General features: G+C 37.5%; 1 protein-coding gene across 2 annotated transcripts in view; it reads left to right on the forward strand.

Annotated features, from left to right (window-relative positions):
* Positions 1–24764, forward strand: part of LOC150080635 (scm-like with four MBT domains protein 1) — a 179521-nt gene that overhangs the window by 144384 nt on the left and 10373 nt on the right. For both annotated transcript variants that reach the window (XM_090381944.1, XM_090381943.1), the window contains one exon: positions 9290–9762. In XM_090381944.1, the coding sequence (XP_090238070.1) occupies positions 9290–9762 (473 nt within the window). The remainder of the gene's footprint in view (positions 1–9289; positions 9763–24764) is intronic.

A 24764-nucleotide genomic window follows, 5' to 3' on the forward strand; every position in this document is an offset into this window, starting at 1 on the left:
TTTGTGAGTGTATAATCACTTTCATCATGTTCATGTAATCAGTTTCAAGAACTAGATATGCTAGTTTTTGTGATGAAATTGAAAACAAAAGCATTTTTAATTAACATCCAAAGACAATCAAGTACACTTATTTTTTTTTTTTATTTCACAATTGTAATCAATTATAAATTTTTCCATCTCTATCCATGCACTGGGCATTTTATATCTCTTTACTCTCAGCTATTTACATAAGTCAAACTGGTCACTGGTTCATGCAAATGCCTTTGACCAGCTTATTTAGCTGTAAATTGCAAGGGCAGTGCATGCTAACTTAGTTAGCATGCACTGCCCTTGAAATGCTGCTTATTCACTGAATAAGCAGCAGTGCTGAAAGAGAGGACTGTCATCTTATTGCATAGATTACAATTAATAAACAGCAGATAATATCCCAAAATATTGATACTCTCTTCCCAGTAAGTACATTTATGTATGGGTAATGCACACACATCATTTTTACTACCAAGGTAGTTTTAATGCATCATTTTAATTATATCTCATAATGTGAATACCTTCATAAAGAGTTGCCATGGTATTGCACTGCTCAAATAATTAATGCTTTACCTATGGAGAAGACGATTGTTACTTATTCTAGGTGGATACCACCACCCAGATGGCACTGTTTAAAGGTTTTTTGGCCCCTCTTCAGTGGGTAGGTAGATACCCTGTTGTTGCAGTAGTGACAACCCAGTTATGAAGTATAACTCCACAATATGAGAGATACCTGATGGTGTGTGTGTGTGTGTGGTGTAATGTAAAAGATATTCACAATATGAGATAAAATAATAATTTATATAATTAATATGAATATATTAATTATATCTCATATTTCTACATTAGTAGTATTGTAGTATTAGTTGTGGTGCATTACCCATGCATAAACAAACTCCTTGATTGTCTTAAGCATTTAGCAAGAAATATCTCTTAAATTAAATCATGCACACCATCAGGCATCTCTCATGTTGTGGAGTTATACTTCATAACTGGGTTGTCACTATTGCAACAACGGGGGTACCTACCCACCCACTGAAGAGAGGCAAAAAAAGCCTTGAAACGGTGCTGTCTGGGTGGTGGTGGTAGTATCAGCCAAGAATAAGTAACAGTAGTCTTCTCCATAGGTGAAGTATTACTTATTATAGGTAGTGCAATACCATGGCAACTCATTGTGAAGGTATTCACAATATGAGATAATTAAAATGCACACACATCATTTCTTCTACCTTGGTAGTAGAAATGATGTTTGTGCATTACCCATGTATAAACAAACTCTTTCATACTCTTAGGCATTTAGCCAAGAAATATCTTTTAGATTAGCATAGCTCTTGTTTTAATTACAGCTCATGTACATAGAGTTGCATGAGTTAATGGCAGCAAAGACAAAACTCAGCGACCTTTGTCATCAAATACAAGAAATTGAGAAATATTTCACATGCATCAAAGTTAAATTTTTTGTTTTTTTTTTTTTGTCCTCCATAGCAAATGTTTTTTTTTTTTTTTTTGTCTGAAGCACATTTATTATTATTCTCTCTGATATCGAGTGGGTACATGCTGTGGTTTAAAGGAAGATGTGCAACACCTGCATCAGGATATCGCATGTTTTGTATCATTAGTGGTCGGTGTATTTTGATTTCATTGATATGAACAAAATGGATTACATGTGTGTACCCATAGCGTAATCTAGTTGTGAAATGTAAACCAAAATTTCCAGACTGTCATAGAGTGCTAACCATATGCAGTATAGCAGTGCACCATCAGATACTGTTGAATAATTCATTGTGTTAAGTGTGGTGAGTTTCATGCCAGTAGGATGTTGTGCTCTTGTGCAGTTAGTATTTAAGTGTATTTCTGTTGAGGGATTTTTGTAGCCAAGTGTTATAGATGTTATAGAACAGCAGATATGCATAAACAGCAGTTAGGCAAATGTTATAGAACAGCAGATATGCATAAAATTTTTTATAAACTTGAGAAACAACTTTGGAGACTTATAAATAAATGCCTAAACAATCATTTGGTGATAATGATATATGTAGAACACAAACTTTTCAATGATATTTGTGTTTCCAAGGTGGCCACACTGCATTTGAAGATTTTGAGTATTTGGTTCGTCCGTTGTCAAGTTATACTGATGAAAATGTTGAAAGAGTGCATCAAGTTGCCTTTGAGGACAGACAGCATACAGTTGATATATGTGACATTTGAGACCTATTGTATGCTACATGCCAATACATTTTAACTGAAAATTTAAAAACATGAGGCAGGTTGCTACAAAAATTTGTCCCATTTTCTGAGTGATGAACAGGAAAGAACTGGCTTTCTGTGTGCAGGGATCTGCAAGCAGGCTGGAAAAAATAGACATCTCCTTTCTAGGATTATAACAGGAGATGAAAGGTGGATTTATGATTATGACCCAGGAACAAAGCAGCAGTTCTTATGGAAAAAGTCCATCTCCATGTACAAAAAGGCAAGGCAAGTCAGATCAGACATCAAGAGCTTCCCAATTGTTTTATTTGACAGTGAGAAAATTGTTCATTAGGAGCCTTCTGCCAGGCTAAACTGTAAATCACCAATTTTACATCAGGATCCTAAGGCATTTGAGGAGAAAATGCTAGAAAAATGGCACACATTATTGACTTCTGCATCACAAGAATGCCCCAGTCCATATAGTTTTGTCACAGTTTTTAGCCAAGAACAAAATGGCAGTGGCCCTACATTCTCTCTATTCTCCTAACCTGGCTCCCTATGACTTCTTCCTGTTCCCCCAAATAAAAATCTAATTTTTATTTGGGGGAACAGAAAAAATCTGATTTTTATTTCAAAAACATCATGGAGATTCAAGCTGAATTGCAGAAAGTGTTGGATAGCATCATGAAACAGGAGTTCCAGAGATACTTTAAACAGTGGAAGAAGCACTGGGATCAATGTATAAACTCTGAAGGGAATTATTTTGAAAGACTACTTTTTTTACACAGCTTGTAACTAATGTAATTTTAAATTAATTTTATTGCCCCATTCCAGAAACCTTTTGGCTCATGCCTCCTATAAACTTGTGAATTCCTTGTGATTCTGCATGCAGTTTTTGGGGAAGCAGATAGAAATGTTAAATTTAAAGGTGACAATACACCATTTATACTGGGCAGTAGCAAATGTTTTTTATAGTTCCATCCAATTTCATTATAAATTGTTTTTCAGTAGTTGATTTCAGCAGCCTTATTCAAATTAGGCAAACTATTCATATTCATAATTAGAATTTCATTCTAAACAGATTTAAAATTATCTGTACCAAGAGACATATAAAAACAGTAGAGAATTAGTAATACACAATATTTTGAATAATACACTAATTTTACACAAAATTAGTGTATTATTTGCTGTTTACACAAAATATTGGGTAAACAGCAATAAAGTACTTCCTTACTAATTCAATAGCAAGGAAGTATTCTATTGCTGTTTATTTTGTTTTATTCATTTATTTTTTATTTATATATATATTTTTTGAGCTTATCTAGTGTCTCATTATACCAGACTGAATTGATTGTGGTCCCTTTTTCCAAAAATATGATGTAGGTAACATTGATAGGATAACACCCAGAAACTTGATAACTACATGTTGTTTAAGCTGCCTGTTCAAAGATGCTTTCATTTAAAACAGTGTAAGCTGTAAATGAACAACCACACAGAAATATCACTATACATATAAATAAATAAATAAATAAATAAATTTTCTGTTTATACTCTGGGACGACTACACGATTAGAGGAGTTCACGCACGCGCGCGCGCGCACACACACACACACACACAGAGTGCAAGAAACAGCACCGTACTTAGCACTCACGGTCTTGAATCCTCAGTCACTCAAGACACGTGTACTTATGCACCTTCATGCCTGACCATTCAGCTGCTCTGCAACCTATTGCTGAATTTGTTAAATAAGCATTATTTTTCAGGCTTCTATTTTACCAGACTACTTTTCTGATTTGTGGTTATGAAATTTTATAAGCAGTCCAGTGAATTTAGTTCATATCCAACAGAAAAAAATGATGGATGCTAAATTTCCAGCAAGAAATTTCCCAGAATTTTTATACTTTGGTGTCTAACCTCAAGAGTTTCTGGATTATAAAAATTATTGATGCCATTCTTAAAATTAATATCTGATTCAGAATGATACTGTATTAAATGCTTTTCATTTCATTGATAATACCCTCATGCTCATTTGTAATTTTAATAAAATTTATAAAGTATATCCAGAAAAACTGATTTTAAAACAAAAAATCAGTAATTCAGATTTTTTTTTTTTTTTTTTTTCAGATCTAGAAATTACTCAACTTTCAAGTGAAGAATTCATCATTGATATCTGATAAAAGAAATGCTTTAATCTTGAAATTGTTTAATCTGGAGATCTAATGACAATGGTGTTATTAGATTTCCAGAATTTCCTGAAAAATATACAGGAATATCATATTTGTGCATATTAGATAAGCAGTAAGGACACAATACTGGGGCGCCTCTGTAGCCAGGTGGGAAGGAGCAGTAGCAGTGCGTAGCACACGCTTCTTGATTAGACTGGGGTTCGAGCCCGTCACCACCAAATACGGAGGATGCAGAAAGGTCAGGGAATGACCACCACATATTCTTGGAGCAATATGGCCTTAGTTGCTAATACTTCTAAAAAAAAAAAAAAAAAAAAAAAAACCAAAACGACACAATTCTGATTCAAGCCTTGAACAATCATATAAAATTAGATCAGTATTCCATTCAATTCTGTTAACTTCTGTCTGTAAAATAGTTTAAGCTGATTTAATGACAGCTTGGTTTATAATATCACTTTGGGTAGTATAAGTTTACCTATTGCTTCTTTCTTTCTGTATTTGTGGCTTTGGGAACAATCTTTACATTGTATGTCATTTTATATACAGCAGTCCCTCTCTAACCATGAGTTTGCCAAGTGTGCAGATTTGAGATAATGTAGTTTTATATCGTGGATCAGATGGAAAGTTTTGAAATAGTTGAAGGGTTGGTGGTTGATGGATTTCTCTTTTACTTTCTAAAGAGTAGAAGTAAGAGCAGTGGGGTGATAAGTAATCTGGATGGATTTTATCACCCTTTTTAGAAACTGGCTGGATGTGAGTAAAATTTCATGCAGGAAGAAAAACACCATTGGAATAAGAAAATGTAAAAGATGACACAGAAGAGAACAGAAGCAAGCTAATGAGCAGAGGTTTTGAGAATAAGTAGAGAAATGCTATCAGGTCCTGGGGCTTTTTTGGTATCAAGATAGTTTAGAATTGTTGTGAGTGCCTCCTGTTTAACCATAACAGGTGAAAGTTTTGGTTAAGTGAAATGTACTGGGTGTGTTAGGAGATTTATCAAGATCATCAATACAGGGATTCGAAATAGGATGCTAGTAAGTCAGCTCTAGGCGCCTCTGTAGCCAGGTGGGCAGGAGCAGCAGTGCATAGCACACGCTTCTTGATTAGACCGGGGTTCGAGCCCGTGCCCACCAAAAGCGGAGGATGCGGAAAGGTCAGGGAATGACCACTGCATATCCCCGGAGCAATATGGCCTTAGTTGCTAATGCTCCTAAAATCCAAATAACAAACAAACAAGTCAGCTCTTTCTTTAGCTGAGGATGCAATAGAGCCATCAGGTTTTAACAGAGGTGGACGTATAGATGCACAGAAGTTGCATCCAACAACTTTGGCAAGAGACTAGATTGATCAACTACCATTTGGACAAGAAGCACGTTTTCTACTATTAGCCTGTTCAAAATTAAGTTTGGATTGATTAATTACTGTTTTGCAATTGTTGCAAGATTTAGTATAAGTGGAAAATAAAACTGGAGATTTAGACGCAGGCCAATTGTGATATGTAATGTTCTTACCTTAAACAGCCTTAGCATATTTATTGGAAAATGATGGTTTAGATAAAAGATGGGTTTCAAGATGGCATGTGGAATAAAGGATTTGACTCCTACAAGAATAATTTCACTGACAGGATCTGAGTAAATTGGGATCAGAAGATTTAAAACTAATCCAGCAAAGGGGAAAAGATAGAAATCATGCAAATCATCCCATTTTGCATTTTTGTAATGCCAAACAACTTTGGCTGCAAATGGCCATGAGAGAGAGAGAGAGGGGGGGGGGGCTCCATTGGAGAAGAGACCATCATCAAGTTGTGTAATCTGAGGTGCCTAGAGGACCACTAATATTGACTATGTACTTTGAAAGGTTTACGATAAAAAGATCAAGAGTGTTTAATGTATGGTTAGGATTGTCTTATGTTTTCTGGTAGGTAAATGAACAACCTGAGTTAGTAATTGCAAAAGCCACAACATCCTATCCAGCTGGGTTTCTGCAGCTAGAAAAATTGAAACTAACTAATTTTATGAGCATTAAAATCACCAAGGAAAATTGCCTCACTGTTAAGAAAGTTAAAGTGGAAAGTCGAGTTTCGGAGAAAGGAAGTTAAAGTTCAGAGGGATTAATGGAATTTGGAAAACAGTAGCAGCCAAAGATGAATTTTACAGAATTGGGTAGAGAGATTTTGAGCCAGAGGAAGTCAGAAAGGGGGAATTCCAAATTAGGAAATCTTTTCTGACAAGGATATCAGGACATGTGCACAAGTACTGTTTATAGAGCAAAAGGAATCAAAAATAATTAGGGAAATTGACATGAGTAGTGTTTGAAGCAACTAATAATTGAGATTCTGTCAGAAAAAAGTGGAGTTTGACAGACTGTGTGGAAATGGACATCGTTGAGAATAAGTAAGTTTTTGGGAAAAACATGTTGAAAATATGGACCTTCTAAATATAGTTTTTGGGAGGTTTAGATCCTTTCACAACTAAGTTAAGTTTATTCAGTTGGTTTTGATCATGATGCATTCAGTAAAAGTAAAAGCAGAGTGTGGATACACGTATGAATTAATAATCTTTGAATATGCTGCACACATAGTAAGAATATGTTGTAACTCCTTGACATAATGTGGCTTCACGGATGCCCCCCACATACACACTACTCCGACTCTCCTATCATTAGCTGGCATAGTAGAGGCAGAAAGATTACACAGTAGCTAATTTGGAACCACCCCCCCCCCCCCCCCCAAGAGAGTTACCGGTAGATTTGTTTTGGTAGACTGTCTAGGTGCTGACCTGCAAAAACCATTTTAGAGCTGCCCTTGTGTAAGGAAGATTGGATCTTGCCATGATGCCCATCATAACTTCAAAAGACATTGATCATACTGCATGATGGAAGAGATGGGGAATGCTGGAGCTTTGCTCTGGAGACTTAACATGAATTTCACTCCTTTAAGCATTCAATTAGCAAAGTGGTGATATTACACCACATTGTGAGTGTCATCTATGTTGATACAGAAGGGTGGCATTCCTTTGTGTGATGTAGATGCCGCACCTCAACCCCTGCTTATGTTGGTTCACAACTGGGTGGTCACCTCCAGTATATTAGGTGCAGTGTTTCAGGACTTTCACATGGGGATAAAACCAGGGTTATTAACAGCTCCACCATTGTGAGGTGCAAGCTGAGGATTTAGCTGTTGAAGAATGACTGGACTACACCAAAATTCAGGCCATTTGACTCACAAATGGACTGAATTTTGCTCACTGGTAGCATGTGTAGGAGAAAATGCTTCTTGGTAGCATTTCAGACTCCTGATAAACAAACACTCTTTGATTATAATAATGAATGCAATGATAGCCTGTTACACCTGGAAAAATATCCAGGTTGTTACACCTGGAAAGAACTCTGAATGATTATTGAAAATCTGGGTTCTAATTGCCTCTTTAACTCTGATAAATTTAAAAGCTGGGTGTAAACAGTCTTCCAAGAAGTACCATAGCGAAAAGTCATCGACTTAAATCAGGAATTGCAGAGCCTATTTAATATTGTAATTCTACCCAGTGAGATTATTGCTGAATGCATTCTTGCATTTTGAAAGTGAGAGGGCACTCCATATTTTTGGAATTGTTCTCTCAAGGACACCTAATTCAGACAAAATGACTAGAAATATCCTTGCACGTTGTTTCCCTAGTTACTGTAACAGTTTTGATTGTGCCATTAATTTATTTCTCAGTGAAAATATGGACCTTCTGAATATAGTAACTTTATGATCCGAGGGAGGGGTTTCATTATAAAAATGGGGAATTCCCATTTCTCCAAATGACATTTGTGAGTGTTGACAGTACCATGAGGGAAGAAATGTGTGCTTTGTCTGACCACAGCAACATTTGCATTTGATGAGTTAACTAGTACTTCAAATTCATCAAATTTATTTAATTTTAACTCATGAGTTTTTCTCAACATTACTCTGTACTTGTTACTTAAATCCTTAGATCTACTCTTAATATCAGCATGTACAGCAATATCACCTTTCGTGCCCTTGAAAGGTGGTAGCTGCTCTACAACTTTAGCCAGTAATAGATGTATCCTGGTCCTTTTTCGACTATATATTTTCCATTTCCCTGACAATTGAATCACCAACTATTGATACTTCCCATGGCATCAAGGATCTCTTCCATGCAGGATTTTGTTGTGCTTTTTTGTTGCCTGAGTGTAGTGTCCAGCATTGCACTTAAAGGCCCTTTTTAATTTCTTCAAGGGCATCCACTGTTTCTCAAGCACTCATATATGCCCATCAGAACATTGATGTGATGCCTAAGGTTCTCACACATTCTACAAAAAAAAAAAAAAACCACAAAAACATTCTCCCTTACCTCGGCTATATCATGGTCCACTTTGGATAACTCAACTCTTAAAAAATGTTGCCACAAGTACTACAAGTGTAGCTATGATTTGCCAAAGAACAGCATTGACAGTTCTCTCCTGAGGCAGAGCATCCCTGCTACTTTGAGCTTTTTGCTTTGCTGATCTCTTGTATATAGGTGTGGTTAGTATTATACATAAGTGACATGAATGCAATTTACTCTTCTTTGCCTCATAATGTTTTATATAATGGAATCATGATTGTATTCTGTTCCTGTGATGTTTTGTTTCTAATTAACTATTTGTCAATTTCTTTGGGTGAAATTCACCCAATTGACAAATATTTAATTAGAAACAAAATTAGGGGGGGGGGAATAATGAAAGGTGGAAAAAAATATTTTGGTTAATTTTAATTTCTAATAATTGGAATCCTGCTGTATTTTATTTTTAAAGAATTTTCTAGATACTGTCCTGATTTTAATCATACATATTAATGCAAAATTATAACAATGTAAATTTATTTAATCTCTTTTATAACTAGCTTATAATTTTGCCAAGAAGCAAAAGAAAGCGGGAAAGCACTCATTGGTTTTTCAAAGTAGGTACAAGATTCTTAAAGGAAGTGGACGAAAACGGAAGAAAAAGCAGTGGCAGATACATCAGCAACTTAATAAAGATAATGCTGACTTAGTCAATGAAAATGATATCTCAGTTAAGAAGGAACTTTCTACATTCTCAACAGGCACTACAAGGAAACATAGTAAATTTATTCCCCCTAGGTCTGGAATTGTTACACGAGGAGCTAAATTGCCAAACTTCAGTCTAGAAATGAAGTGGAGACATCATATTTCTCCATTTTTGTCAAAGAAAGTCAATCGCCTTCCTTGCAGGACCGTTCTGTCTTTTTCCCCGAAAAAATTAGGGAGACCCCCAGGAAGTACAAAAAAATTGTCTTCCAATAAACCTTGTATGCCAGCAAAAATTTCAGAGAGTCAAGCTTCGGCTTCATATAAAGTAAGTAATGTGTAAATAAAGTAAGTAAAAAACTAACAATCCTTTAATTGGATTGTTAGTTTTATATATATAATATATATATATATAAATCCAATTGATCCAAAAATTAGAGAGATAAAAGTAATCAAAATATATATTAAAAATAAATAAATAAATAAGAAAAACAGTAGAAAAGCTAACATCAATGGCAGCAGAAAAGCACAATCCACTTCATGTTGCTTATCATAAGCTAAAATAGGATATTTGCCAGAAGCATGGCAAACCAATAGAGTGAAAATGAAAATAAAAATTTCAATTTATTAATTTCCAGTTTATTTGGTCATATAATGTTGTTAGTCTAAGTTTCCATTTTAGTTAGATTTTGCATAATTCGGAAACGGGTGCCACTAAATTTCTTTTAATTGGCTTAATTTTCTAAATTATTTTAGGAACGTTGCTTCGACACTGCCCTCTTCTTCATCTCCCCCTTATATTTTTCTGTTATTGTTATTTTTTATTTTATTTGGTTGAGTTCATTTTTATTCTATTGGTTTGCCATGCTACTGGCAAATATTCTATTTCAGCTTATATATATATATATATATATTTTTTTTTTTTTTTTTTTTTCCTTTATTATTATTATTTATTATTTTTTTTTTTTTTCATTATCATTATTTCTCTTGACTGTTTTGCATATACAAGATCACTGACAAAAGTAGCATACATAGTAGCATCAGTTTATCTACAACTATATAAAGCTGTTTAATATGGTCTATCACTGACAATGTAAAAAGTAATAGTAGTGACATATGACGCCAGTAAGCAAACTTATAACGCACCAGCCAAAAAAAATCTCACATCACGTGTCCATCCCCTCCAATAATTTGTCTAGTTCTTTCTTGAATTCAAACTATCCATTTAGCATTAGCATTAGTAGAGGCATATGATGCAAGAAAGCAAGCTTATGCAGCATCAGTCAAAAAAAAAAAAAAAAAAAAAAAAAACCCACTTCCACTTCACCCCTCCGTTCGTTTGAAATACCTGTCCAGCTGAGCCTTCAATTTATTTAGGCTATCAATTTCCACAACAAGTGATGGAAGTCTGTTCCATCAACCAACCACCCCCTGGCTAAAGGCAAATTTATGCACGTCTATCCTACATCTGTCTTTCCTCAATTTGAATTTATACCCTCTCGGGTAATTATTCTAAGCAAGAGGAAGAATCCCACCAGCATTGAGCATGCTGAAACCATGAAAGGCTTTATATACCTCAATCAGATCACCTCGCAGGTGCCTAGTCTCCAGACACTGTAATTTGCAAAACTTAAGCCTTTCTTCGTAAGAGTACCCTTTGTTCCATTCACTAATCTTGTTGCCCTTCTCTGTACTCGTACCAGCAGCTCTACATCCTTCTTGAAATGAGGCCTCCAGACCTGTATACAGTATTCAAGGTGTGGCCTGACCATTGCCTTATATAAGGGAATAATCACCTCCCTATCCCTGCTAGAAAAATTCCTGTATATCATTGACAAGACACCATGAGCTACTCTTGCAGCCTGTCTGCACTGCTCAGAGAACTTCATATCTGCCTGCATGATTATCCCCAGGTCGGTCCTTTTCATTCTCTATCACTGTCAGTGTAGTACCACAGAGTTGATACATTGCTCTGAGGTTGCTGTTTCCCATATGTAGTACTTCACATTTGTCAATGTTAAACTTCATTTGCCACCTCTCAGCCCATCTGCTCAACCTTTCCAGATCCTGTTGCAGCAGCATAGTGTCAGTAGTGTCCTTAAAAACCCTGCCAACCTTTGTATCGTCTACAGACTTGGACATTAAGCTTGATATACCATCATCAATATCATTTATAAATACAGAAAACAATAATGAACCCAAAACTGAACCCTGAGGGACTCCACTAATAACATTAGTCCACGATGAGCAGTGTCCATTGATTACCACTCTCTGTCTTCTCCCCCTCAACCACCCCTTTATCCATAGCAGCAATTTGCCTCCAATGCCACACTGCTCCAATTTGTGCAGCAGTCTTCCATGTGCAATAGTATCAAAAGCCTTTCTAAGATCCAAGTATATAATATCAAAGTTATTCCCTGCATCCAGTTCTTTTGTGACTGCATCATAGTATCCAATCAGATTGGTCAGGCAAGACTTCCCCTTAACAAAACCATGCTGTGTCCGAGCTATAACTGAAGTCTTGTCTAGATGATCCTGCAGTGCTTCTTTAACCAGTGCCTCCATTAATTTTCCGGGAACAGAAGTTAAACTAACAGGTCTATAATTACTTGTGTCGCCCTTTGATCCTCCTTTGTGAATTGGGGTCACATTTGCACATCTCCAGTCCATGGGTACTTCCCCTGAGTCCAAGGAAGCTCTCATAATTATGGTGAGCAGCAGTGCGTAGCACACGCTTCTTGATTAGACCAGGGTTCGAGCCCGTCACCACCAAATACGGAGGATGTGGAAAGGTCAGGGAATGACCACCGCATATCCCGGAGCAATATGGCCTTAGTTGCTAATGCTCCTAAAAACCAAATAATTATGGCTAAGGGTTTGCTTACTTCCTTTACTGCCTTTTTTAATATAACTGGATAGATCCCATCCACCCCAGGTGCCTTTCTTGTGTTTATCTTCAACAATTTCTCCTCCACTTTACTCTCAGTTATTACAAGATTATCTAGCTTACTGCCAGAGTTGAAGACACCTATGGCATTCCCCTCGCTGAATAACTCCTCGTGTGTGAATGTCAATGCAAAATATTCATTTAGTTTGTTAGCTACCTGAGCAGGATCATCAACAGTTGACCCGTCGATATCAAGTGGACCAATCTGATTCATCCCCTTCCTTCTACAGTTTACATAAGTAAAGAACTCTTTGCTGTTTTTCTTTGCATCCCTTGCCAAAGATTTCTCGTAATCTGCCTTTGCCTGCCTAACCTCCTTTGTAACTTGGTTACAGATCAACTTATATCTATCATAGACTTCTGTGTCACGTGTTAATTTATATGTATCCCATGCATTTTTCTTCTCTGCCATATGTCTCATTAGTTCATCTCACATCCATTTAGGCCTAAACCTTGAACAATATTTCTTAGTTGGTATGTAAAGCCTTGTAGCTTCCAAGATAAGTTCTTTGAATGCTTCCCATTTTGAATTTGCTGTTGATAAAATCGTCAGTTGGTCCCACTGTATAGAATTTAAATACTGTCTCAGTCCATCGTAGTCGCCTTTACGAAAGCAATAACCCTTCCCTTTACCCTTAATGGTAGTTACCTCTTTGAGTAAATCCCACTTCAGCACACTGTGATCACTGCCACCTAGTGGTTCCTTTATCTGCAGATTCATAATGCATGTAGAATCACTACTGATAATCAAATCAAGAGTATTACTCCCTCTAGTTGCCTCCTGAACATGCTGATGTAGAAAACAATCATTCAATAAATCCACAAAGTGAGTGACCAACCCACAAATTCCAGTCAATATCTGGGAAATTAAAATCCCCCATTATAAGACTCTCTGATGTACTGGCCCACTCTATTTCCCTGTACAGTTTCTTATTATACTCATCAGAGTCATTAGGCCTATAGCACACTACTACTCTCAATTTTGATCTCCCAATGCTTATGTCACACCAAACTGACACTGCACTGTCCAGTGATGTCGACTGGCTTCACTTCCTTGGATTTTGTGTTTCTTAACTAACAGCATAACCCCTCCTCCCTTCCTATCCTTTCTGTAGACGTTGTACTCCCCAAATTCCAGTTCTGCATTCCTTATATCTGTGTGACACCACGTCTCTGATATCCCAACAATATCTGACTTTGATGCTTTGAGCAATACCTCAAATTCATCAAATTTATTTACCAAACTCCTAGCATTGGTGTACACGCAAGTATACATGCACCTGTTTCTATTCTTAGCTATCCTAACACAACCCGTGTGTTTACTTGTACCGCAATGACTCCCAGCAGTCTCTGAAATATCCTGCATCTTGTTTTTCAGGCTTCTGCTCATTCCAATAGAAGCAGTGCAAGAATCATTTTCACCTCTGCCAGTGGCTACTGTTAATCTAATAGTTTTTGTATCCCCCCAAGCTAGCAGTTTTCCAACCCACCTAATACTGCCTCGATAGCATCAGCAAATATTCTTGCACCCTTTCTATTTAAGTGTATCCTATCCCTGTAGAAGCAGTCTCACCTGTTAACAAGTCCAGTCCAGGCTGAAAAAAATTCTACCCCTTGAGCCTTGCACAATCTTTCCAGGGCTGAATTGATCGACAAGGCTCTCATCAGATACTCCCTCCTATCGTGTCTGGGCAGAATTGCAGACACTTTCAAATTCAACCCTAATTCACGGCTTTTTTTCAACAGTGACCTGTACTTGTTAAGTAATTCTGCTGGTCTCCTACTCTTGATATCATTAGTGCCAACGTGTACAACTGTATCACCTTTTGTGCCCTTAAAAGATGATATCTGCTCTACAACGTCATCAACCTTTGCCCCTGGCAGACATACCCTGGTCCTATTCCACCTATCCTTTTTACAAAGCATGTTCCCCGTTTCCCTGACAATAGTCACCAACAACTACTAGTTCCTGCGGGACCAGTGCATTCTGCCTTGGGGGTTGCCGCTGTGTTGCCTGATGAACAAGTACAAGCTCTGGCGTTGATGTGGGCAGCTGAGAGCTTGATGGGCCCCTCAATTTAGTTCCTTCGAGGGCATCCACCCTGTTCTTCAAGTTCTCATATAGGCCCATAACAACGCTGAGTTGTTGCCTTATTTCGTTACACTCCTTGCATCGCGCACACACAAAGACATCCCCCATGGCAATATCATGTCCCGTACCCGATTGCTCCACAAACATCATGCAAGCAGTGCATTTTAAAAGGCTGTTATTCAGAGGGCAACTGCCCCCCTCCGTTCTCCTCTGAGCCACAGCACTCCCATTAGCTTGAGCCTTTTGCTTTGCTGCTCTGGTCTGAGTCATGATTCCGATTTACTTTCAATTAAATTTCAATTTCAATACAAAATTATAAGCCTACACTTGTATCCCAACACAGTTATAACGGTATATATATTTTTCAGTATCAAGTATTAATTATCTACGAGTTCCCTTTATATAACTTCCGTATGAAGTTATGTATTAATTAATTATGTTACTTTTGTAATCTAAGTCGTTATATATATTTTGTTAAAAGTACAATTTAATTGACAATGAAGTTTAACAAGTTTAATAGATTTTACTGATTAATTGACAATATTGTACTATACTATACTAACGCTATCTAGTTCGGAATATAACGTATCGTATGACAAAGGCAGCAAGTTACGAACGGTAAATCTACGGACACTTAAGTATTAATTAACTTCCAAATCTCGCTGTCTCAATTTAGAATAAACTAATGATCCTGACTAGGTCTATAAGCTACTTATAGAAAATAATTTGATGTAAAAAATATTCAATAAAGCGGCTAAGTATGGCTAAAAAACCTCTCGTTTAGCGGAGTTGCAACTTGTAACACGTGGATTTCCACAACAACAGATTGAAGTTTGCTCTAACAACCAACCACCTACTGGCTGAGGGCAGACTTTTGCACATCTCTCCTGCAACCAGCCTTCCTTAGTTTGAATTTATGTTTCCTTATGTGTATAGTCTGAGAAAGAGGAATGTCATCAGCATTGAGCTTGCCCAATCCATTCAAAACCTCAGTTATATCACCTTGCAGATGCCTGTTCTCCAGATGCTGCAATTTGAAAAACAACAGCCATTCTTGGTAAGACCACCCTGTTGATCACTTTACCAATCTCATTGCCTATTCCAACAGATCTATATCCTTCTTAAAATGAGGCCTCCAACCTGTATACAGTACTCAAGATGTGTCTTAACCATGGTCTTGTACAATGGATAAACACCTCCTTATCCCTGCTGACATAATTCCTGTATGTCATTGACAAACCCCACAAGCTGCCATGGCAGTTTGTGGGGTTCTGACTACACAATTATCCCCATGTCTTTTTCATTTACTGCTACCCATATGCAGTACCTTTCATTTGTGAATGTTAAACTTCAACTGCCATTTCTTAGCCCATTTTTCTAATTTTTTTATATCTTGTTGCCATAGCTTACCCTGATTACTGTCATTAACCACTTCAAGCTTTGTATCATCTGCAAACTTAGACATTAAATGTGATATACCTTCATCAATATCATTAATAAATATAGAAAACAACAATGGACCCAGCACTAAACCCTGGGGAACTCCACCAATAAGAGAAGTCCATTAACAACAGTTATCAAGGTAAGCTACTGCAACAAGATCGAGAAAACTTTGGTCAATTCGCTGAGAAATGTTAGTTGAAGTTTAACATTCACAAATGCAGTGCCTTGCATTTGTGAATTTGGGTAGCAGTAACCCCAGAGTAACTTATTAACTGTATGGTACTACACTCAAGGTATTGGAAAATGAAAAAGACCTGGGAGTAATTGTGGAGTAAGACATGAAATTCTCTGAGCAGTGCAGACATGCTGATAGAACAGCTCATGGTGTTTTGTCAATGATATACAGAAACTTTACTAGCAAAGTTTCTGTATATCATTCACTTTAGGAAGGATGTAGATGTGCAGAGAAGGGCAACCAGATTGGTGAAGGGAACAAAAGGGTGCTCTTACCTAGAAAGGCTTCATTTCTGCAAATTGCAGTGTCTCAAGACCAGGCACCTGCAGGGAGATCTGATTGTGATGTTTAAAGTCTTCAATGGATTGAGTAAGCTGAGTGTTAATGGTATTCTTCCACTTGCTGAGAGGCGCCTCCGTAGCCAGGTGGGAAGGAGCAGCAGCGCGTAGCACACGCTTCTTGATTAGACCGGGGTTCGAGCCTGTCACCACCAAATATGGAGGATGCGGAAAGGTCAGGGAATGACCACCGCATATCCCGGAGCAATATGGCCTTAGTTGCTAATGCTCCTAAAAACCAAATAACAACAACAACATCCACTTGCTGAGACTACACACACACACACACACACACACACACACACACACACACACACACACACACACAAGGAGGCATAAAGCCAAGTTGAAGGATGGTTGCAGAATAGATGTGCAGAGGTTTGCCTTCAGCCAGCGGGTGGGTGATTGTTTGAACAGGCTTTCATCTGTTGTTGTGGAAGTGGATGATGTTGAATAAATTAAAGGGAAAACTAGACAAATTCTTGGAGGGGGTCTATTACTTCTACTACTAATATCAGTATCTGTTAATAACCACTCTGTCTTCTCCCACTCAACCATCCCTTTATCCAGAATAGTAAAGGATCAATCTTACGTGGGCCTTTTAAGTTAAACATAAAGTATATGCATATAATAGGGAAGTTTTTATCTTTCAGCAATTCTCCTTTCATTTCATATAGCATTTTTTTCTTTAATATAAATATTTTTCTTTAAATATTCAGGAAAATTTGTTTATTCTTATATTTCAAATGCCTCTATGACAGTGTGCTGGTTTTGTCACTTATTTAGGGCAGTCACTTAAAATCCCATTGCATACTGGCAAACAAGTAATTTGTCCATTTATTACATAAATTGTCTAGAAATCTCATCCTGAGTGATTAGATGAGAGAAAGTCTTCCTCATTTTTTTGGCACAAGGCTAACAACTCGTGATTTCTGTTGTCGATTAGCCTTCTGGAAACCAGTCAATAATCGGGAAATCCATCTTGCATTCAATTTCTGTAAATGGAGTTGGTCATGAAGGACTGTTTCAACAGATCCCACACTAATCTTCACCTCCTGGGACAATTCATGCACAGATATCCGGCGATCTTCCATGATTAACAACTCCACTTTTCTGATCATGCTGTCTTCAATGGCTGAATGGGGACGACCTGGAATGGGCTCAGATTCTGCCTATGTCTGACCAACACCTAAACTGTCTATGCCAGTGCTTCACAATGCCATAGGATGGGGCTTCATCCTTGTATACAGCAGTCATCTTCTCGTGTATTTCTTTAGTGATTTCCCCTTCAAGAACAGATACCGGATTACAGCTTTGGCTTCAACTTTGTCCATGATGCTACTTCATCACACGTTCAGCTCTGTAAGAGAAAAACAAATTAAGACACAGGGCTGAAATTTTACACCTTTAGTACAGAGATATGTACGATGCTACACACAAAATATCATGACTCTGCGATATGTGGAAGTAGGTGAGGGCGATTCTTTATTGAACTACCCTCGTATATGAAGTTTGCCTCCTTCAGCCAGTGAGTGATTGATTGTTTGTTGGAACAAGCTTCCAGTTTGAAGGAAGAACTAGATGAATTCTTGGAAGGTATGAATGGGAGAAGTGTATGAGGTTTTTTTTTTTTTGGTCGATGCTATATAAGCTTGCTTTCTTACATACATCATTTTTTGCCACTACTACTGCAACTATTGTACTAGTCAGACAGTGCAATTAAGCCCAGGCTTTTGCCACACCAATCAAAAAATAAAATGAACTACTCCCTCCTCCCACCATAACTGGACCTGTCCAGCTGATATTTGTATTTTTCCCTTTGTATCGCTCCTATTAACTACCTCATTTACCCATGGAGTAACTTATTGCACTAATTAACAATGATGGCTAAAAGAAATCTTCCTACAATATCTTATCTAAACCTCTTTTTCCATTATTTTAAGTTATGTCCTATGGTCCTTATTTCACTTTCATTTTGCTATCATCTCTCAGAGCTTTATGGACCTCACTCAGATTCCTTTTAGGGTACCTAGTCATCTCTCTCTCGCGTGCCTACATTTCAGTTTTTTCCACATATAGATATCCTTTTGCATATCTCACCTAATGAGCTTGCCTGTCTTTGTACCCTTTCAGTGTCTCTTTTTTTGTGGGTGGAGTCTTAAAATTGCCTAATACAGTGAGATTGACCTCCCCATTTCTACAAGCAAATGTTTAATAAATCATGAATAGGACACTGTGAGCCAGGCCTTCTTGCCTCCTGTCTATACTGCATGGAAAACTTTTTTGTTTGCTATTCTGTAATTGCATTAACACACATCACTAATTTCATACTGTTCAGCTTCATTCACAGTTTCTCCTCACAGCAGAAATTGCTGATAAACTGAATCTAAGCCACACCTATTGTGCATGAGTATACACTCTGATTCTTTTTTTTTTTTTTTTTTTTTTTTTGTATTCACATACACAACTTCTTGCCCCCATTGTTTTCTCTTTTAACAGTTATTACAGATCAACTTGTTGCCATTATAGGTTTAAGTACCTTTCATCTCTAACTTTCCCATGAGACTTGTTTTCTGCATTAAACTGGCTAACTCTATCGTCCATCTTGGCATTCTCCTTATTATTTATTTTCTTAATGGTATATATATGCATTTGTGGCATTACAAGCATAGAATCTTAAAGAGATTCTATGCTTGTAATGTTTAAGTCAAAGTAAATGCAACAAGGCATCATAAGTTTAAGAGTAGGTTATATAGTAAAAACTCTTAAACGAAAAAACTATGTGTAAAAGGGCATCATTTTATCTGTATCTCATATTGTGCTCATCCTTCACAATGAGTTGCCATGTATTGCACCACCTCAAATAAGTAACGCTTCACTAAAAGAGAAGACTATTGTTACTTATTCTCGGTGGGCACCACCACCCAGACACCACCATTTTGAAATATGGTATGGGATAAAGATATCAGCTATCCTCAATATCCCTATAAGACTGAGCAAAGAAAAAAACAGGTAGGAACGTGATAGTAAGAGAGAGAGAGGAAAAGATGCCGTAGAAGAATGAAGGGGATAATTAGTTGTAATTCGTACGAACTCAGAGCTCCATGCCCCGGCTGGGCAATGCGTCCCCCAGACAGGGACTGTTGTTACCCTCTCAGAATCCTGCAAAGATGATTAAGATCATTCTCTGGTGCCGTTTCTGGCTCTTTAGCCTTCATCAGTGGGTAGATAGGCGTACTGGTTAGACCAGACGTGCTTTCCAGTTTTTGGATATTTCTATGGAATCAACCCTTCAGGGACCCTTTATTGGTCCTGCTTTGGGACTATCTAGTGGCCTGTATGGCTTAAAAAAAAAAAAAAAAAAAAGACAGGGCCCTTATTCACTCATCTCTATATGACTCAACCCAATTGGGCTGCTCACTCGTCCACTAACACACTCTGAGGAAGGCCCAGTCCATGTGACCACCAAGTTGGCGGCCGCCTGGAGTAGGCTTGCCCTACATGGGTTCTAGGGTCATTCCCCTCTTACACACTCCTTTTACCATCTGCAGCTTTCAAAGCTTAGCCGCCGTACATACAAGAGAGAGACCAAACGCCTGCAGCTGACTTGGTCCCTATCCCCTAATAACTAAGCTAATCTGGTTGGTATGTAACACCCCTTAGCCTAGACTGATCATTACCATCTAAGCTGCACATATATGTTATTATCTACTAGTCGACATAGAGGTGTGGGGAAGCACCATAACTGTAAAAATCTTTGCCTTCCGAGTTGCAATAACTCTAGTACCAAGAATCTTCTTATTGCAGCATGCATCATTTGAAGGACGCATTTTGATACCTCCGCTGCAGAGCCTTCTTCTTTCCTTTTCCTGATTTTCCAAGCTTGATATTTACCTTCATTTAGGAGGTATATCAGGATGCTCGTTGCTCTGGAAATCGGGGCTGGAAACTGTAGAAATAGTACTTGTTCCCTAGTCAAGCGCGGTATTCTCATTGTTTTATGCACGCTAATCCAGATGCGCTGAGTAACCGGACAAGAAAAAAATGTGTGTTCCACTGTGCCGGTACATTTATATCGGATAACTTCCAATAAATTTCTGAAATCTTGAGTTTGTTTCCCATGTATAAGCCCCCTGCAGATAATTCTTGTAAATGCACCATTTCAGAGCTTGTTGGCCTTTCATCGGTGGGTGGGCAGGTACCCTGGTATTGCAAACATGACAATCCAGTTGTGAAGATAATCCCACAATATGAGAGATGCCAAAAGGTGTACATAATAATGTTTAAGTCAAAGTAAATGCAACAAGGCATATGTTTAAGAGTATAAATAATCTATATAATATTGGTGTAAATACGGCATAGAAAACTCTTAAATGAAAAAACTACGTTTGTAATGTATAAAGGGCATCATTTTATCTGTATACAGATAAAATGATGCCCCGCTCCTGACCACTCGGCATCATTTTATATGAGATACAGATAAAATGATGCCCTTTTACACTACAACCGTAGTTTTTTCATTTAAGAGTTTTCTATGGTGTAAAAGGGCATCATTTTATCTGTATCTCATATTGTGCTCATCCTTCACGAGTTCACGGGTTCGAATCCCACCTCGAGCTTGGATCAAAGTACTGTAAAAACTTTGGGAGGTGCACTATGGCCACAGAAGCCGATGCGCCAACAACTACAAAAAAAAAAAAAAAAAGAAAAAACCTATATATTCACATTTCTTTGTATTCAATTAACTTGATTCCTATTTAGCAATCAATTTGATTCAAAAAATTGTCCTCAGTCAATGGACCGTATAATAATGCCCTCTTTACTCCCCCTTAAAAACTGACAGCCTGTTAGTAACACATCAGTGCTGACTCAGACAGACACTCTCTGGTTCTAATCTGTCTATCCATAATTATTGCAGAAAATGTTATCCATTTCTCCTGACAATAGAGCCACCCAGAAAAGCTAGATTTTTTTTTTTTTTCCTTTTTTTTTTTTTTTTTTACATAAGGTACGGAAATGTTTATTAAGTCATGTTATATTTCTATTCTAATGTAATATACATTTGGTGTAACTGTTTCTCATGATAACGTTATTTTGGCGTGCTTAAGAAATATGAATACAATTAGTCAAGAGGTTGTATTACCAAACAAAGGCAAAAAAAAAAGTAAAGTGCAGCCATTATCAACCCACTGCAAGATGGAAGCCTCCTCAACAATTCATGCTGAGGGAAGTGGACCATAATCTGCCACGCTGGTCCAGTGCGGGTTGGCAGATCGACCGTATTCAGCAGTCAGGGGCTTGAACCCCAGTCTACTCAAAGAGCGTGTGCTACTGCACCCCCGCTCCTGACCACTCGGCTACGGAGGCCCAAAACAAAGGAAGTGGTGCTAAATGTATTGTAATAAATTGTAATTTTACATGAAAGAGTCTCACCTTGCCAAAGGAATCTCTTTAGAAACTGTAGTATGTTTAATAAAGAAACGGGTAATGGCAACTCAGGCAGTTGCATTAGATTTGTTTCAAAGTCCAAAAACTAAAACTATAGAAAGAAAGAAAGAATAGTAAGAAAAAATAAGAAAGAAGATTGTCATGATGATTTTGACAAATTTAATTAGACAAAAAAATAAACTGCTTCTGCTCCCAAAAGAGGATATAAACTTGGAGGGAGTAAGGAATGTCTTTGAAACTTGATTAAAAAAATTTTAAATGTAAATGAAGTCAAGCAGTATTTCAAAACTTAGCTAACTGCACTTTGAACATAAAAGCTGCATCACATTCATTTTTTAGAAATGAGAATAGGAAAACAAGCGTAGATGTTATCTTTTCTTGATGAGTAACATAATCAAGGATATTTTGTGCAGTTATTGATTGAATTTAAAGACTAAAGAAAAAAAAATTTTAATTAAAAATTAAAGCAATTTGTTGGCTAAATTAAAATTAACTCATCATATTTCTATAAAAACTAAAAGGTAGGTTGCATTTTAAAGGCATTTACCATATATGTATACACTGAATTGACTTGGCATTAGCAACATCCCCTTGTGTAGTGATGGACTGGTCTGCGATGCTAGTGAAGGTCAAGTCTGGAATGGATGATCAAGATTGTAGTTCGCACACGTGGCGTTCAGTTTTTGTGTCTGCGAGTTAAAATGAGTCTGTGTTGAAATCTTTCGAACTTCGAAAATGGAATGATTGTGGAAGCAAGACTGCCAGTATCTCAGCAACAGCCAACATGGTTAAGTGCTTCTGTGTGTTGAGTCTACTGTGATTGGTTCAACACTGGTCAAACAACCAGCCAAATGTCACATGTTTGACAGCCATGTGTGGTTGATGTCTGTGGTGAGTGTCCTGTGTTTCACCTCCTAACACAGCACAGCACAGTGGCCCAGCTAACCACCCAGTACAACAGAAGAATAGCAATACCAATGTCCACATGAACTATGTGATAGACATTAGCCCATATAGGCTATAGTAATTGATGGCTGTCATGGGTACCCATGCTCACTGTAAAACACAAGGAAACATGCACTTTGCATGGGCATGTCAGCACAACACTGGACCACCAACTTGTGGAAATCTGTTGCATAATCTGATGAATCCCATTTCCAATTCTGCCATGCTGATGGGTGTATCCACATTTGAAGAAACATGAGGCCATGACATCTAGATGTATTGTTGATATTTGGCAAGCCGAAGGCAGTGATATTATGGTGTGGGGGCTGGTTTTGTGTCATGCTCTGTGCCCTCTGATCACTCTTAATCAATGGCTTGAGAATTCCTACCTTTCTATCATCACCAACCAATTACACCGCTTCATGAAGATAGTATATCCAGACAACTCTAGAAATCATCAAACAGAACAATGTGCCATGCCTACAAGGTCCAGTAGGTTGCTAATTGGTTTCAGGAACATGACAGTGAATTCTCCATCCTCCCATGGCTGGCCAATTCACCCATTCTCAAGCCATTTGAGCATGTTTGGGACCTACTGGAAAAGGACATTCAGTGCTGCAACTCCCTGTGATAATGTGCAGGCATTACTGGACACACTGGAACGCATGGAACCTTGGGACAACCTGCAACATCTTGTGGTGTCTATGCCAAGATGTGTACATATTATATTATGGGCAAAAAGTGGCACCACACAAGGTATTAGGTAAGTGTTGCCAATGCAAAGCCAACTCAGTGTGTATATGCACATCAGTGACAATTAAAAATTAAATAAATTTAGAAGAACTCTTTATTGCATACAAAAGGCACATGCCATACACAATACCCTTCACGGCTACAAGCCAATGATTAAAAATGTTCTTGTTTATACTCCGGCATGACCACCAGGTCAGTGGAGCTTACAACAAATCAGTCAATACAAAGGTTAATCATATTTAGTGGTCATGGGCTCGAACCCTGGTACACTTGCAGTAGCACATGCTCTGCACAAGTGCTACTGCACTTGTGCTTCTGACCACTTGACTATGTCAGGCCTAATTTAATTAATTTCATGTTGGAGTTAGCCAAAAATTTTAAGACACAAAAATAAGCCTTAGTTTTTCAAAAGGTACTCCATCAAAAACATATCAGTGACTTTGTTTTGGTTGTTTTTGAGTTTGGCCGAATTTAAACTACCTGGTAAATGGAGTGCATCATCAAATAATTTAAATTCTACCAAACAAACACTAAAATTTGTCTGCTATTACCATCTCTATATTTGGTCTTTCTGTTTCACTCATCTCTTCGCTGATGAGGACCTGGTAAGGTCCAAAATGACCATATGAAAATTGGCACTAGGTTTCTATATTTTTGGTCAGTAGTCAGCAGTTCATATTCTTATTATTTGGTGTCCCTGATGTAATGGATCTTGATCTCTAGACTTGTCCAAAGTATAGTTGGATATAAAGTTTTTGAGACAACGGCATGCTGTACAATTATTTATTCATTGTACATTGAAGACCATGAAATTTTTCACCTGTGTGATGGTTTGGAATGTGTTTCAGCCAGTAGTGTGAACAGATTGAAATTCCTTGGCAAAAGTGTGAATGTCAGTGTACAAAGATGTATTTTCTTTTTAAATGATATACTCGGAGCTGTTCAACAACAGAGAATTCATTTTTCAAGTTCAACAACAGAGAATTCATTTTATCTGTTGTCTCATGCAAAGAGTGGCAAGAGATTTTGTCATCCAAAAATGTTTTCCTGAGCTTTTGTTTTTCTGAATTTTAACCCTATAGAAAAAAACTGTCTGTAGATGCAGTTAGGGATGGGGGTTAATTATAAA

The sequence above is a fragment of the Mastigoproctus giganteus genome, chromosome 9, assembly GCF_048544385.1.
Source record: "Mastigoproctus giganteus isolate SK-2022 chromosome 9, ASM4854438v1, whole genome shotgun sequence".
In the NCBI taxonomy this organism is placed as follows: Eukaryota; Metazoa; Arthropoda; class Arachnida; order Uropygi; family Thelyphonidae; genus Mastigoproctus; species Mastigoproctus giganteus.